Source organism: Grus americana, chromosome 4 (assembly GCF_028858705.1).
Source record: "Grus americana isolate bGruAme1 chromosome 4, bGruAme1.mat, whole genome shotgun sequence".
Lineage (NCBI taxonomy): Eukaryota > Metazoa > Chordata > Aves > Gruiformes > Gruidae > Grus > Grus americana.
The window spans coordinates 72487070-72502837 of NC_072855.1; the positions used below are offsets into that span (position 1 = coordinate 72487070).

At 44.9% G+C, this 15768-nt stretch overlaps 1 protein-coding gene across 4 annotated transcripts in view; it reads right to left on the reverse strand.

Annotated features, from left to right (window-relative positions):
• Positions 1-15262, reverse strand: part of PCDH10 (protocadherin 10) — a 37773-nt gene extending 22511 nt beyond the window's left edge. For 3 of the 4 annotated variants that reach the window (XM_054825034.1, XM_054825033.1, XM_054825032.1), the window contains exons 1-4: positions 11472-15262; positions 9788-9846; positions 9106-9212; positions 355-660 (exon numbers count right to left, since the gene is read on the reverse strand). In XM_054825034.1, the coding sequence (XP_054681009.1) occupies positions 355-660; positions 9106-9212; positions 9788-9846; positions 11472-14075 (3076 nt within the window). In that variant the 5' untranslated portion in view covers positions 14076-15262. Of the gene's footprint in view, positions 1-354; positions 661-9105; positions 9213-9787; positions 9847-11471 lie in introns of those variants that run through there. The other variant, XM_054825035.1, reaches the window with a different exon arrangement.
• Positions 15263-15768: the final 506 nt, after the last annotated feature.

A 15768-nucleotide genomic window follows, 5' to 3' on the forward strand; every position in this document is an offset into this window, starting at 1 on the left:
CAATTTTATTCTTAAAAAATGTTAGCCTGGCAATGTCAGTGTTTAAACCATCTATCCAAGAAAACTTTGAAAATAATCCAGCAACAGAAAACAAAACTGAGCAACTCCCCCACTAATATCAGCTGATACTTTTGTTGTTGACAATCACATCATACTAAAAACAATCAAAGTTTTGTCTTTTTTTAAAAGCATTGAACAATGCCTTCTTCAGTGGTGCTTGCATCCAAGAGAAGCCATTTTTCTCAACTGCTCCTAAAATTGTGTCTGTATTATTCCTACTATGAATAGCAGAAAGAGCTAATTTTTATTCCCGCAAAGGGAACACTTTCATACAGCTTTTTGAATAGTACTTACTCAAATATGGTGGTTTGTAAGGCGCTCGTGTATTAGACAGCAGTCCATCCAACTCCTTCCTCTCCAGAGTGTTGTGAAGGGCCTTCTCTTTGCCGAAGGTGGAGAAGGACCTTTCTGCCCCCGGCTGGGCTTCTGGTGTTTCAAACACTTCAGTGTCTGGAACGGAGTCCATGCCAGGTACATGCAGATTGCTGCGGTAATCCGCAGCTTGGCGTCCATCAGATGGAACAAAGGAAGGCATCCAGCACCGATCTGAGTGGCCCAGTGCTTTACATTCCTCCGTGCAATTGGAGAAGAGATCCATGCCTGCAAGCATGAGAGAAAAAGAAACTACAGATATAAGCTTCAGCATCATGAGCAGCTGCTGACAGATAAGAAAGATTATGCCGAGAAAAGAGAGAAGTGGAAAGAGAAATGTCGTAAGAACTTCTTCCACTACCTTCATCTCCTCAACAGAAAAATAAAATCTGATTGTCCAGTCTTCAGAAGTCAAAGGCATCATTTAATAAGCGTTAGTAAACGCCAGAATATTGCACACACAAACACACACACAAAAATATCACAAGAAGAAGGGTAGTGGTGGTTCTATCTCACAAAACCACTTGCAGATCTCACTGCTTAGAACCTGTTCAAATAAAGTTCAGTTCTACTCGTAGGTTGATGTCTGTGGTTCACCAGCAGGAAATATTTGTTTAGGAACATGAAGGAGTTGTTTCCACCTAAATGTATCTCCGACCAAAGAAATGAAATGTCCTGATCGAGGAATCACAGATTTCATTTATGAAAATGAAATATTAATAAGTCCTATAAAGGAACTATCTGTGTGTACATTACTGTACAGATAGAGCCTATTGATGTTAAAAGCAGATGTTACAAAGTAGGAATCCAGCCTTCAAGTGATCAGGATGGCTTATTTAATCAATTGTTACATCATTCTTTCAGAGATAGTTTTCACTGCTACCGCAGCAGTCCTTCCTATCATCAAGTCATCCAAGTAATGGGACAGAATCCTATAATAAATTACTGTAATTAGTGGCACAAAGGTAGCCGTAGTCCAATGTGACATGGCTATGGATACTATTGACAAAATTGTTAATGCTTCCCCTATATAAGCAAACACTTGTCCCTGCCAACACGGAACTGTTTGCTTACAAATCCTTTAATGCTATTAAGATTTCAAATGACAAGCTATGCTTCCATTGACTACCTTTGGATCAGCCTTCCAAGAGAATATTTCCTGACTGTGAGTCACTAAGTTGTTGGATTATACTTGTTTTGAGAGGAATGGTGTGTGAAATCATAGAGTAAAATAAATACCAACCTCTCCAAGTTGATATTCAACATCATACAGAAAAGCAGATCAGTAAAGAAATATCTTTTTTCTTGTATTTATAAAGGGAACTGAGTGTCTTAGAATAGGTGTATGTCAAAACTGAACTAAATCTGTTATAAACACTGCATTTACAAGCATTGCATTAGAATTACAAAATAATGACACTACTTGCAAGAGAAATAGGAAAAACTTCGAACAGCTGTAATAAGATTCATGTAATGTAGCTCATTCACCAGCCAACATTGCGAAGAACTGGATTAGCCTGATCTGCAATGTGAGGATTAGTATTAAGAATTCTACCACTGTTTTGAACCATAATTTGACTTATATTAGTAATATTTATGCGATACCTCACCCAACAAAAACCAATTTCTTCAGCAAGCAAGTATCTTTTTGAGCTATCAAGTGCTTGAGTACTGAAGACAGTCACTTAAAAAAAATATGAAGAAAGAAAAAAAAGCTTTTTGTCTCAGATTAATCTCACTTTATAATGACTTTTTAATTTTAAATTAAGTAATATACAATGCTAGGTCCAGTTTTGATTAGAACCTTGCATTGATAATTGGCATGTGGAAGTCTGAAAATAAATTACTGATCAGTGAACTGTTGAAGAATGCAAACGTGTACTGCAGATATGATTAAGGAATCAGATGAAGATCATCAGGCAAGGTGTACAAATTGTATAGTTCTGAATTCCATAGTGGTAGTAGCTATCAAAGACTGAAAAGAAAGATTTAGATGTAGGCTTCCCAAAAATAAAATAATACATAACAATATATTATAAAACTACATGTGTATGTATATCTTATGTATTGAAATGTCTGCACAAAAATATCTTATGCAAGAAAAGACATATTTTATGAATCTAATTCTTTGTCATTCAGAAGATGTGACAATTAACACAAAATGGTCATTTCACTTTTCAGACTTCCTAGCAAAGTTACACGTAAACAACAAATAACCCTACTTTTAATAGGAAAATGATTACAGTTACATTTTGCTAAGTCTATCAGTGACCATATTCATTCAGCATTTCCTGAAATACAGCAGGAGAAAGAAAAACTTGCAGATAAATATTGAATTATATTCTTTTGTCAGTGAGGAGGGAGACATTCTAATAGTATTGCCTTTAAAATATATATTCAAAGACAGACCCTTTGTCTCCCTTCATGGATTATTATTTCCCCTGGAAAATTACCCTCATTTTACTATTTTGTTTTCACATCAGCTGCTAAACTGCAAAATGTCTCTATCCAAATATTATTTTTTAGTTCCCTTTTGAATACTGCTTGTCTACTGCAGTGCACTGAATAGCATTATATAACTGCTTATTATAAAAGAGATGTTATAGCCACTATAAATCAGGATTTTGAATAAACAAAGTAATGAATGTAGGGGATATAAAATGTAAGCTTGTATGACAAACTTTTCCCCCCTTGAAGATGAGAACTTGTAAAAGAAAAAAAAATTTATATACATACACATCTGAATTTTAATATACACTTCTGGAACACACAGTTAGAATGTAAATGCTTGTTTAGGATGGGAACAAAATGTTCAGAGAGGCCTGGGTTGGGTATTGCTCCCACTTGAATCCGTCACAACATTTCCCAAGAGTTGTGCAGAACCAAGCCCTTGGTTTCAGTATTTTGACAGAAAATAAATGCAAATTAGCAGTCTTATTTTGAAATCCCTGGGCACCTAGGTATATTTACACTATGATATGAATTCTGGCTATTCTTCCTCCACCTTTTTTCTGTGGGTCAGTGTATAGAATTCTCTGTTTCTAATTGAAAAACATTAAAAACAGGGTGGGGAAAGGCTATTTGCTATTTTCCAAGAAGGAAGGATATGGTAAATGAAGACAGACATTCAGCACCGAACTCCTTCATACACCAAGAATCATGGTCTTGATTTATAACAAAAAGAAATGTTCAGCAGTATAACACTTCCATCTCATCTCCCTCATAAATCTGGTTATATATATGGTCCTTCAGAACTAAGCTATCCATCATAATTGCAAATCCGCATTAAAGAAAAATGCTTTGTATTTTTCATTTAGTTATCATATTAGACCTTGCATGCAGATAAACCAAGATTTTAAAGGTGACTCTGAATTATGAATTTCAAATGTCCTTCACAGATACAAATAGATAGTATAGCGCACTGAAGTGCTGAAAAATGATAAACACTGCACTATTCCAAATACAGTCGACATATAAAAGCTCATGGCAAAGGCCACTAGTTCATTCCTATTTGTTCAAGCCTTATTACTAGATAGGCCAGTGGGCAATTATGAGCTGTCACACAACCTTAACTTTGCAGATTTTGAAGGAAAACAAGCCCCCGCCCCTCCCTCACAGGCAACCAAAAACTAGGAAAGGAGTTAAATATTTAAGTTTGACATCTGCATCTGAATTTCCTGAACTCAGGTGCTTTGAATTAGATACTTGGTAGTGTTGCATTTCTGAAGCATATTCCCAATTTGCTTCCTTTTTGTCTTTCAAAGGGAGAAAATAAAAATTTCTATGTGCATGAATTCTAATTGGTTTGAAAGACAGTTTAGATCAAAGCAAAAATTAAGCCTAAAACCATTTTTAAATAATGTATTCTTTCTTAATTTAATTAAGAGAGAAGCCATATACCAAGCCTTTAGAGCAATGAGTGAACATGTTCGTATGTATTACTGAGTAAATGATGTAATAAAAAGCAAAAATACAAACTAAATGTTGACAAAGTATTTTGGCAGTATTGTTATTGAGAGGTTTTTTCCCCCCACAACACATGTCATTTTTTCATAACTTTGGCTTTTACTTGGCATTAAATGGCACTTTCCATTTCTTCTGTGGTAGCTTTTCTTAAAAATGCTAGCTAGATGTGAGATAGGCATGACGTAGTGAACCAGGCCTCCTTTTCAGAGCTCCATTACCAGAACAACCATCCATTTGGTTAGATTATTCTTGAGCAAGTTACTCATTTCCCTATGATTCACGTTTTGTGTCGGTAAATAAGAATGATGATGTTAACCTCCTTTGTAGAAGACCTTATCTACTGAAGAAATGGACTTTATGAAACAGAGTTATTATAATGCATTCTTGCTAAGTAATTGGTGTATTGCCTTGGATAAAACTGACTTCATCTGCATGAGAACATGAATAAAGACTCAAATATCTTCAATATTCAGCTCTTCCAAATCTCAACTTCAAGGCTCTATCTGGACCATTGAGATGTGAACATTATTAAGCCTGCAGCCCAAGGAAAGAAGAAAAAAAAAAAAAAAAGAAAAACCACCCTCAGCTTGAGTCAAAGCACTTTTCTAAGCCATTTTCATGTTCAGTCTCACTTTATCCGAGATAGACTCTTAGCCCAAGTGATCTTCAAAACAGGATTTAGCTGTCACTCTGCATAGGCTCAGAAGGGATACTGGTTTTCTCTGTCCCTTTATCACTAAAATTCTTCTTCTGACTTCTCAAATTCTTCTCCTTATGAACACTGAAATAACATAGCTCTTCCGCAATAACGCGTACTAACTCTCTTGGGGTTTACCTAATCTGTACTGAAAAGGTGTGAGGCAATGTTTCACCCTGTGCTTTTGTATTAGACCCCTATCAATTCCCTTCATAAAGTCCACTAGTGGAAGCCTAATTTTGTATCTCAGCCAGTCACCGATGCATACTGTCCAGTACTGCACAGAGGAGATTATCAAAAAAGCTGATGCATTTTATAGTATATACATGACCGTACATTTACTTAGCTTCACGTCTTGGATATTTCTTCCTGAAATGCATCTGAGAGATCATGCTAATTTAGTGAAAAAGGTGAAACAAGGGTAATATTGTGAAGAACTCTGCGTGTTAGACTTGAGGAAGTTGAGTAGCTAGTGAGCAACCACATGAAATAAGTTCATGGCATGAGTCCAAATCTTACAGGACAGGTGTCTAATCATACAATTTAAACATACACGCAGAGTATTAATTGGCACCCAAGTCGGCAATTTCACAAGGGAGGCCAAGAATTTAATCAACCATGGGAAATAAACGAACCTCGTGCTTAGAAATTACTCCTACAGAACATGATTGAAATCCAGCGTGTTAATAACAGGTAGTAGTGTTGTATTAGTTGCATTTGTTCTACAACAAATGGCAGCTTTTGTCTCAACAATTTTCAGACAAAGAAAAGCATAAGTAATTAGAACATGCACTTGGGGTTTGACAAACCCCTCCTCTGTTTGCCAGAAACTTATTGCGCTTCTTTACCTTTGGAAAGTCATTTTGCAAAAAGCTCAGATTCCTACTCCTATCAATAAAATGACTACTTGATTCATGAAAATTAGGCTCTTGAACACTTGAGTATCCCACTACTTGCCATGCCCTGCTAAACGCAGATGACAGTACTGTTATACTTCATGGACAGTAAGGTAGACAAGAATGTGGATAATTATGGGGCATTCAGGTGGTACTTTAATGGGAACAATACAAACCCCTTACATACATTCCAGCACATTTAAAACCATGATTAAATCACTATCAAGCAAATATATTTTGTGAAATGGTGAATTCGAATCTTATTTCAAAACATAATAAAACATTTTATGATACACAGATCAGCTTAGTTCAGAATTTTCACTAAATAATTGTGCAGGATAAATCTATGCCACAGTGATAGATTTTCATCCTGCGTGTTTTCCTTCCCAACTAATAATTGACCGTGACTTTTGACACTCAGCTTGGCTAGCAATGGACTACTATAGAATAGCTACTTGTGTGCCACAGGACTGTTCGCTGGTGACAGTAACAGAAGTCATATACACGAGAGGAAAAGGATGTTTTGTGAGAAGAACACGCTGCTGATTAAAACTCTTAGGGAGCGAGTTTTATTTATCAGTGTGAATTACCTAGTAAATATTTTTGGATGCAAATACAATGCTTTTGAAAACAATTATGATGCTGCATGGTATCATGTAACATCTTGACAAAAACCAGCCCAAACTTCTGCCATGTTACCAACCAGTGTGTTTCCCTTCAATAATTTAGAAAGAATTGATTATAGAGCACCAGAATGCCTGAAAAACTGAGAAGGCATTCCCTCAGATATTTCTTCTAGCCATTCAAGATCAAACAAGATTTATGCTTTTTTTTTTAATAAAATTCATCATTAAAAACTAATAGCAAGAGTGAAGTTTTTCTATCAAAATATCTTGTCATTGCTGAGGTCAAAGGGCATGTTCTTTGCATCACAACAGCAGGATTCAGCCCAAAACTTACAGGAAAACCCTATTATATGTATGTAGAAGATTAAAGCAGTTTCTACAGAGATTTGTATTTAAATATCTATTTGGAACTAGGATTTAAAAAATTGTGCATGCAAACTATTCTCAAATCACAGCACCAATATATTAAATTGGAAGATCTGTGTATTTGAGGTTTCAGTTCAAACTGTTAATTGTGACTAGACCAAACCTAATTGTCAGCTTTCATTACTTTATTTGTAATCACCACTGAAGACACAGAAGTTCATAAATCACATCAGATTCTTAAGTGATTTGAAATTATTTTGAAAGTATAGATTCTTTCCCCTAGTTTGATAATATAGAAATGATGAAAATGAAGAATTTACCCAGCTAAGGACTAATGCCAAGTTTGACAGTAGTTCCAGTGTTCATATCTGAGATAGACTACTTTTAAAATGGAGAGAAAGAATAAAGAATAGAGGCACAACAATAACAGCACTGAATGCATCTAAAAGAAAATAGCTTTCAGTTGATGTGCAACTATATGATTATATTCCCACCATCAGTCAAATCCAGCCCCTTCTGCAGATGTTTATTCTTTTCTCTCCTGTTTGGTTATTATGGTTCATTATGTTGAGGGACTAAGCTGATTGAAATGTTCATTGAGATGACTGCTGCAGTAAAATGCGTAAAAGAAAAAAAAATGGAATGCAGGGAGGGCAGAGGGAGAGGGAGCTTTTTATAACTCAGTAGCACTGATTGCTGCATCAGAAACAGTGTGAAAGGGTGGGGGGAGGCTAAATACATGGTTTTTTAAAACAACAATAAATCATACGCCATATATAGGCCAAAAATGAAAGAGGCTCTGTGTTCAGATGTAAACTTCTGGCAAGACCTGGTTTGTTGTCAGGTTCCCAGACACAAAATAGACACTCTGTTCACTTAGCATGAAGCCCTGCAAGAAGCAGGGAGCTCCGGAGACTCTTGGCTCTTCTCGAGTCTCATTAGGTCTGCATATTAATGACTTGCAGCAATATAAAGGGGCCCTGTAGCCCTGGGTTTCCCATCGTTAAGGGCACAGTGACTATAGCAGCAAGAAAATAGAGGACGTTAACAGAGCCTGCGGGTGAGGCAGCACTGCTATGACAGTACTCAGTCCCTTGCCCTGGTATCTTCTAAGACGAGGGTCAGGGGAAAAATGGACGACCAGAAAGACTCTGGCAGTATTTTGTATGACACACTTGTAGCAAATCCTTATACATGATAGAGCACAGAGGAAACAAGGGGAAAGAAATCACTGTATTGAATCAAGACATGCCAGACCTTTGGAGACTGTGGTAGGGAAGAAAGCACAAGCATTTGTGGCTAAAATGCAGTGCGAGGGTGAGAATGAATTCTAATGCATAGGCTCTAAACAAACGCCCCTTTCAGAAGAAAACTGACAGTACGAGAGCAAAGACAGCAAGCCGTACACATAGGAGTAACACTGCAATGTATATATTTTCTAGGTGACTCAAATCATAGTCTTTTAAAGCATTTCTTTCCTTTGTCAGGACTGAAAGAAAAGTACTTAAGAATACCTTAGCCTTATTAACATGGAGATCACTTATACTATATGGTGCCTCAATTTGAATTAAAAAACAGTCCTCAAAAACTGCTACGGTATTACACATTCAGAGCACCCAATGTGTCTCCACTGATCCCCAGCAAAAATCCTTACAGTCTGGCTGTCATTCAATCACTGGGCTCATTCTTTCCCTTGGGAACTCCCCCTGCACTTCCCACTGCCATGCCAGCTGAAGTGCTTACTAAACAAAATTGCTTAATGCTTTGAAATTCTGCAAATCTGCCATTTAAAAAAAAATGCACTATAAAATGTACCAAATGCACTATAAAATGTACCAACAACTTTGTTTTAATGTGCACAAGTTTTGCAACAGCAAATGATGCAGAATAACGTACCACCCCCCAACCAAGTGAATAAAAGAAACTCTGCCCAGTGAATGAAAGGGGTTCAAAACTGTCTCCTTGCCGAGGGTACTGTATTACCAAGCTGACTTAAACCCAGCCTCCCATACAATATGCTCACATTATTTATGCCACTCTTGTATTATATTCCTATAAGTAACTGTTCTTTCTTGTCTCCCTACTTAAAGATCTACTATTTCCATTCTCTTATCAGACTTACCAGAGGATTGACCTCGATTAGTGGCATCATGATCACTGTCTCCTTGCTCACTGTCTCCATGACCACTGTCCTTAGAGCTTACTATGTCTGCTTCCTGGAATGCAGAACTAGACACAGAAACATCTTTACATTAGAATAAACATTAAAGAGGAACTCATAAAACATTCTTCTGCCATCACATGGCCAAACACGGTGCTGCATTCACCCACTCCTGCCCGCTGCACTGTTTCTGCAGAGGTGCTCTGTCCACCATGAACAAAACTGGCATTTTCAGACCTTGGTAGTCCAGCTGACACGGACAGTAGGCATTGTTACTCCGCCTAGTTTTCATGTAATTGGTATAAATAATTTGGTAGCATTTACTTAAGCCAGACAGCTAAATTTCAATGCAGAGACACCAATGTTTTCTGGAAGACCCTACAGACGTGTTCATGAGTACTTAAAGCACGTTTTAGACTAATACAAAATGAAATTTTATTCTCTTTTCAGTTGGTTTTGAAACCAGCTTGGGAAAGCCGTAATTCAAACTCATTTAGTCAACATTTTTTGTATTTAATCTGTCTATATGCATTCAATTTCCCATTGCTTTACTACTACTTTACGTCTGCAGTAAACACATTTCTGCACCCCACTCAGACTTGCTAAAGCATGCATTAGGAAAACAAGGCTAAGGAGCTCATACCTGTTTACCCGTCGGGGTCTGTCAACTAGATAACTGAGCTCAGCACGCTGATGTTTTGTCTAGGAAAAAGAAAATATTAGCAAATATTTTAACTCTTGATATTTCTGTAACCAACATCAGAAAATACACCAGAGCAGCTCAGCATATTCACTATAAATGGTAATGTTTAGCTGCAAGTAGACCTACACAATCTGTTTCTAGGATGTAAGGGAAAAAAACTCTGCTCTTATTCGCACAGATGGGAAGGCATGAGGGGATTTTTTCCTGAGTTCTTTGGGATGAGATTCTGACACTTTTTTTCACAGTGCATGCTGTCAAGCATCACAAGGACTCCCACAAAAATCAACAGAACTATTTCTAGAGTTGTGTACTACTTAGTCTGAGAAAAAAACTTATTGTAATCTAGTTTTCAGCCTGTTTTTAATTCCAGCATATAAAAAGAGGGAAAGACAGTACAGTTATTGCACCCTGAGGAAGAAAATACATTGAGATACACTCGAGTCCTTAAAAAGACAACAGAAGACAAGAGTTTTATAGACATTTTGAAGAAAGGTCAATCTTACAAGCCAATATTAGGAATTTTACTGCAAAACTTAACGCTTTAGAAAATATCATTCAAACCACCTCTGCCAGACTGGACAGTGTTCAGATTTCAGCGTTCACATTGAGAGAATGTCTTGTATTCATTAGTACACAGGCAGAGAGGTACCGAGAGGATGTATGAGCTAACCCAGTAGAAAATGATTAACAGGGGAGCATTATGGCACGGCATATGCTTTGATAGAAATTCTCTACACACTGGATAATACAATATAGGCAACATGTTTAACAGGAGGGGATGCTAAGTCTCTGCATATAATTTCACGGAAACTCTTGATGCTTTCCTTCATGAGCTCAGCTTTGGGTTATAAAGGGCTGTTCAGGCTGAATAAAGAAAAGTCAATTAATAAACCCTAATTCACAAATTAATTAAAGTTCCTGCTAACTGTAGAGATTGTCACAGTCCCAGAGCGGGGTTCCCCCAAAGCCTAACTTGCACATGCAAAGATTTCAGGAAGAAAAAAAGAGTTTAAAAATGTTGCTTCAGAAAACCCTGTGATTACACCTCACGTCATTTCATTACTGTCAGCTGCAGAGACTCTGCGAAAAGCAGTAATACCCCCCCCCCGCCCCAACCCACAGGCGATCTGGTCGCAGCTAAAGGCTCGGGAGGATCTCTGCGCCCCGATGCTGCCCGGCCGGGGCACCGGAGAAGGAGACGGGGCGGGGGGGGACGGGACGGGGACAGGACGCGCTTGGCTGCAAGTTTTTGAGCCCGGGTGAGAGGGAGCCAGCGGCTGGCCGAAGCGGGCGGCGGGCCGGGGGGCTGCCCCGCACTCACCTCTCCCTGCCCGGCCGCTGAAGCCTCCCAAATATTACAGGCCAACGAGGAGACGGGCGGCGGACGAGTGGATTAAAGGGAAAAGAAGGACGAAAGGGGAAGCAAAGTGCCTTCCCCGCTGGGAGAGCAAGGGCGGGAGCTTCGGGAGACGACGGGAAAGCGAAGCGGGGCTTGGGGAAAGCCTGCAGTGTAGCGGCGGGGCACGGCCGGCCCGCAACGGCCGCCCAACGGTCCCCCAACGGCCCGGCGCGCGGAGCTGGGCGGGGTGGGGGTGGCGGCGGGTGCCGGGCGCGAGGGCCTTACCTCGCTGGACAAAATGCTGCCGTTGGAGATGATGTCGGGCTGCTGGTCGGCGTAGCCGGTGACGATGGCCCCGCAGGGGTTGTGCTCGGCGTCGGTGCTGCGGGAGGGGCTGCAGGGCTTGAGGAACATCAGGTCGGTCTTGGCGGACTCGGGGGTGAGGCAAACCTGGTAGCAGTAGTTCTGGTTGTGGTGGTGGGAGCCGAAGCTGCCCGACTCCTCCACCGGCACCTGCGCCGGGTTGCTGGGCACGTTGGAGCTCTGCACCAGCATGATGTCCGACTTGCTGAGCTTCTTCTTGCGGGCCCGCGCCTGGCGGCTGCAACAGGGGCAGCAGCAGCAGCAGCCCAGGCAGCAGTCGCTGGCCAGGCAGGTGTAGATGTTGAGCTTCTTCTCCTTCTGGCAGCGCACGGCCAGGACGATCATGGCCAGCAGGAAGATGAAGGAGACGGAGCCCAGGGCGATGATGAGGATGAGGGTGAGGTCGAGCGAGGTGTCCCCCCCGGAGCGGCTGGGGCGATGCTCGCCGGAGCCGCCGCCGCCGCCGCCCCCCGCTCCCGCCCCCACGCCCAGGCCGCCGCCACCGCCGCCGGGCCGCTCGGCCGCGCCGTCCACCAGCACCACCTGGATGGCGGCGGTGGAGGAGAGCGGCGGCTGCCCGTGGTCGCGCACCTCGATGACCAGCTCGTAGGGGCGCTGGGGGTCGCGCTTGGCCGGCACCCTGCGGGCCGTCCGCAGCTCCCCGGTGCGCCAGTCCATGCGGAAGAGGCTGGCCTCGTTGCCCCGCACGATGCTGTAGGTGAGGCGGGCGTTCTCCCCGTCGTCGGCGTCCACCGCCGCCACCCGGCTCACCAGGTAGCCCGGCTCGGCGCCGCGGGGCAGCGCCTCCCGCGCCGGGGTGCCGTTGCGGCCGGGCAGGGGGCTGACGATAGCGGGGGCGTTGTCGTTCTGGTCCACCACGACGATGTTGACGGTGGCGTTGCCGGCCAGCGGCTGCGGCTCCTCGCCGGCGTCGCGGGCCTCCACCTGGAAGCTGAACTCCTTGAGCTGCTCGTAGTCGAAGGAGCGGAGGGCGTAGAGGAAGCCGTTCTCGGAGTTGATGGAGACGTAGGTGAAGACGGACATGCCCTGGATCTGGCTCTCCAGGATGGAGTAGGCGAGCTGGGCGTTGGCGCCCTGGTCCCGGTCGGTGGCGCTGACGGCGTAGATGTAGGCGCCGGGCACGTTGTTCTCGCTCACGTAGACCTGGTAGACGGGCTGGCTGAAGCGCGGCGCGTTGTCGTTCACGTCGCTCACCCGCACCTGGATGGACTTGCTGGTGCTCAGCGGCGGCTCGCCGCGGTCCCGGGCCACCACGGTGAGGGTGTAGGCGTCGCCGCCCGGCTGCTCGCGGTCCAGCGGCCCCTCGGTGACGATGGTGTAGTAGTTTTTGAAGGAGCTCTTGAGGCGGAAGGGCGCATCGCCCTGCAGCAGCTCGCACTGCACCTGCCCGTTCTCCTCTGAGTCGCGGTCCGAGACGCTGAAGAGGGCCACCACGGTGCCCGGCGCCGCCGCCTCGCTCACCGCCTCCTTGACGGTGGAGAAGCTGATCTCGGGCGCGTTGTCGTTGGCGTCCAGCACCCGCACCAGCACCTTGCAGTGCGCCGGCACGGCGTTGGGCCCCAGGTCCTTGGCTTGCACGTACACCTGGTACACGCTGCTCTCCTCGTAGTCCAGCTCGCCGCTCACCTCTAGCCGCCCGGTGCGCGGCGCGATGCCGAAGAGCTCCCGGGCGCGGGCCGAGATGTGGCTGCTGAAGGAGTAGATCACCTCGCCGTTTTGGCCCTCGTCGGGGTCGGTGGCGTTGAGCTGCAGCACCAGGGTGCCAGGCGGCGAGTTCTCCGGCAGCGACACGGTGTAGACGGGCTGCTCGAAGGCGGGGACGTTGTCGTTGGAGTCCAGCACCCTGATGGTGAGCAGGGCGGTGCCGGTGCGCTGCTGGGGCTGCCCGCCGTCCACCGCGGTCAGCACGTAGCGGTGCACCGCTTGCTGCTCCCGGTCCAGGGGCTTGTCCAGCACCAGCTCGGCGAAGCGGTTGCCGTCGCCCTGCGTCTGCACGTCGAGGGAGAAGTAGCTGTTGGGGGTGATCTCGTAGGTGCGCAGCGAGTTGGTGCCCACGTCGGGGTCGAAGGCGCTCTCCAGGGGGAAGCGGGTGCCCGGCGTGGCGCTCTCCGAGATCTCCACGGTGAGGTCGGGCTCCGGGAAGGAGGGCGGGTTGTCGTTGATGTCCAGCACCTCGATTTCCACCCGGAACAGCTCGAGGGGGTTCTCCAGGAAGACCTCCAGGTGCAGCAGGCAGGAGGGGCTCTGCTTGCAGATCTGCTCCCGGTCGATCTTCTCATTCACGTAGAGCACCCCGGTCTCCAGGTTGAGCTCCAGGTAAGGGCTGCGGGAGTTAGGCGCCGTCTGGAAGCGGCGAGCCGAAAGTTTTGTAATGTCCAAGCCCAGGTCCTCGGCGATATTCCCCACGAACGTGCCATGCTCCTGCTCTTCCTGCACCGTGTAATGGAGCTGGCAAAGGGCCCCCTCCACCATCCAGAGCAAGGCAAAGAGGAATAGCACAATCATCTCCAAATGGGGAAAGAGATCCCCCCTCCCCAACACCACCTCTTCCTCCTCTTCCAAAAGCCACCACCACCTCCTCCTCCTCCTCCGAAAATACACAGTACAGTGTGTGTGCCTGTGCGTGTCTGTCTATGTGTGTGTCTGTCAGTGTGTGTGCGCGCGTGTGTGTCCGCGCCTGCGAGCGTGTGGAGAGAGAGGGATCGGGGGAGGGGGAAGGAAAGGGGAAGGGGGGGGGAAAGAGGTTGATTTAGGGGGGAGTGCTAGATATTATTTCTTCTGATTCATGTTAGGATTTTTTTCTCCCCCATCTCCCTCCTTTTTGTTATGAGTATTATTGTTTCACACGCTGACCAAATGAAGAAGACAGGCGTCCCCACTTCATCTGTGATCTTCGAAATAAATGGCCAACTAATAATAGCTATTAGCTGGATGTATCTAGAGATACACAGTAGCCCGCTTTTATTTATTCCGAGAGTCTTGGCACTGCACCGCGGCAGCAGCAGTGGCGGCGGAGGCAGCAGCAGCAGCAAATCCCAAGGAGGAAATTTTTATATTTCAAGATTGTCCTCGGTTTGTCTTCCTGGTGGGAGCTGGAGGGGTAGATGCTGCTGGAAGAGCCGGTGGACATGCCCTCTTTAGATGCAAGAAAAAGGCAGAAACCCGCGGAAAAAAAAAACCCGAAACCCAAAAACCTACAACCCGCAAAAAGATTTCATATAAAAAAGGCAGAGAACAGCTTTGCTACCCAAAACTTTCATTCCCTGATTTCTCTGGGATTTCCTCTTTTTTATTTAAGGATTTTAGATTTTTCTCTCTTCTGTTAATAGTCTTTCATTTTCTTCTTTTATTGCTATTAGTATGTTCATCATCATCATTCTGCTTTTTATGGATGTGCTGATCAGTTTTTTTTTTCCTCTCTTGCTGCTTTTGCGTCTAGCCCCTCTCTCTCTCTGTGTCTGTCTCTGCTCGCTGCTGCTGCTGCCGCCGCTCGCCTCCCGTCCCAGCTCCAGCCCCGGCTCCTCTGATCTCTGCCGGCAGTTTCTGAGCCGGCAGCGCTCGGCTTTTCTGTTTTTGCGCAGCGCTCGGCTCCTGCCAACCAATTAGCCGGCAGTAACGCCCCCAGGGGCGGCACCCCATTGGCCGCGGCGCACGTCAAGTAGGTTGCGTCACAGATGGGGGAGAGGGTGAGCGCGCAGGCAGGCGAGCTGAGCTGAGCTTGGGCAGCGCGAGACTAAGTCTGCAGTTGGGGCCCCCCTGCCTGCCCCCCTGCCTGCCCCCGAGAGTGTCTGTTTCCCCGCCGCAGTCGCTAGGCAGGGAGATCACCGCTCGTCATCAGCGCGCACACACGGGTAATTGTAAACAACCCTCTCCTTGGAGAGGGAGTTTCCACCAGCTACTAAGTTTCCTACCCAAGGCCGGGCGCAGTAACGTTTTTAGACAAAGCATAAACAAGAGGAAACTTGAGATTGTTATTTCCCCCATCTCATGGGCTACCTTAACTAATTAGTTTGACGGTGGAGAAAGTGCAACTTTCCATCATACGTCTGTACGGTCTTTCCAGCCCCAGCCAATTTAAAGTATCATGAGCCTGCGCTAATTTTTCCCGATTTACACTTTGGATTTTCCACTAACGTACCAGCAGACTGTCGGGTGCGAGGGAAGAGGGAAACCGGGCATGTATTCTGTCACTGGCTGC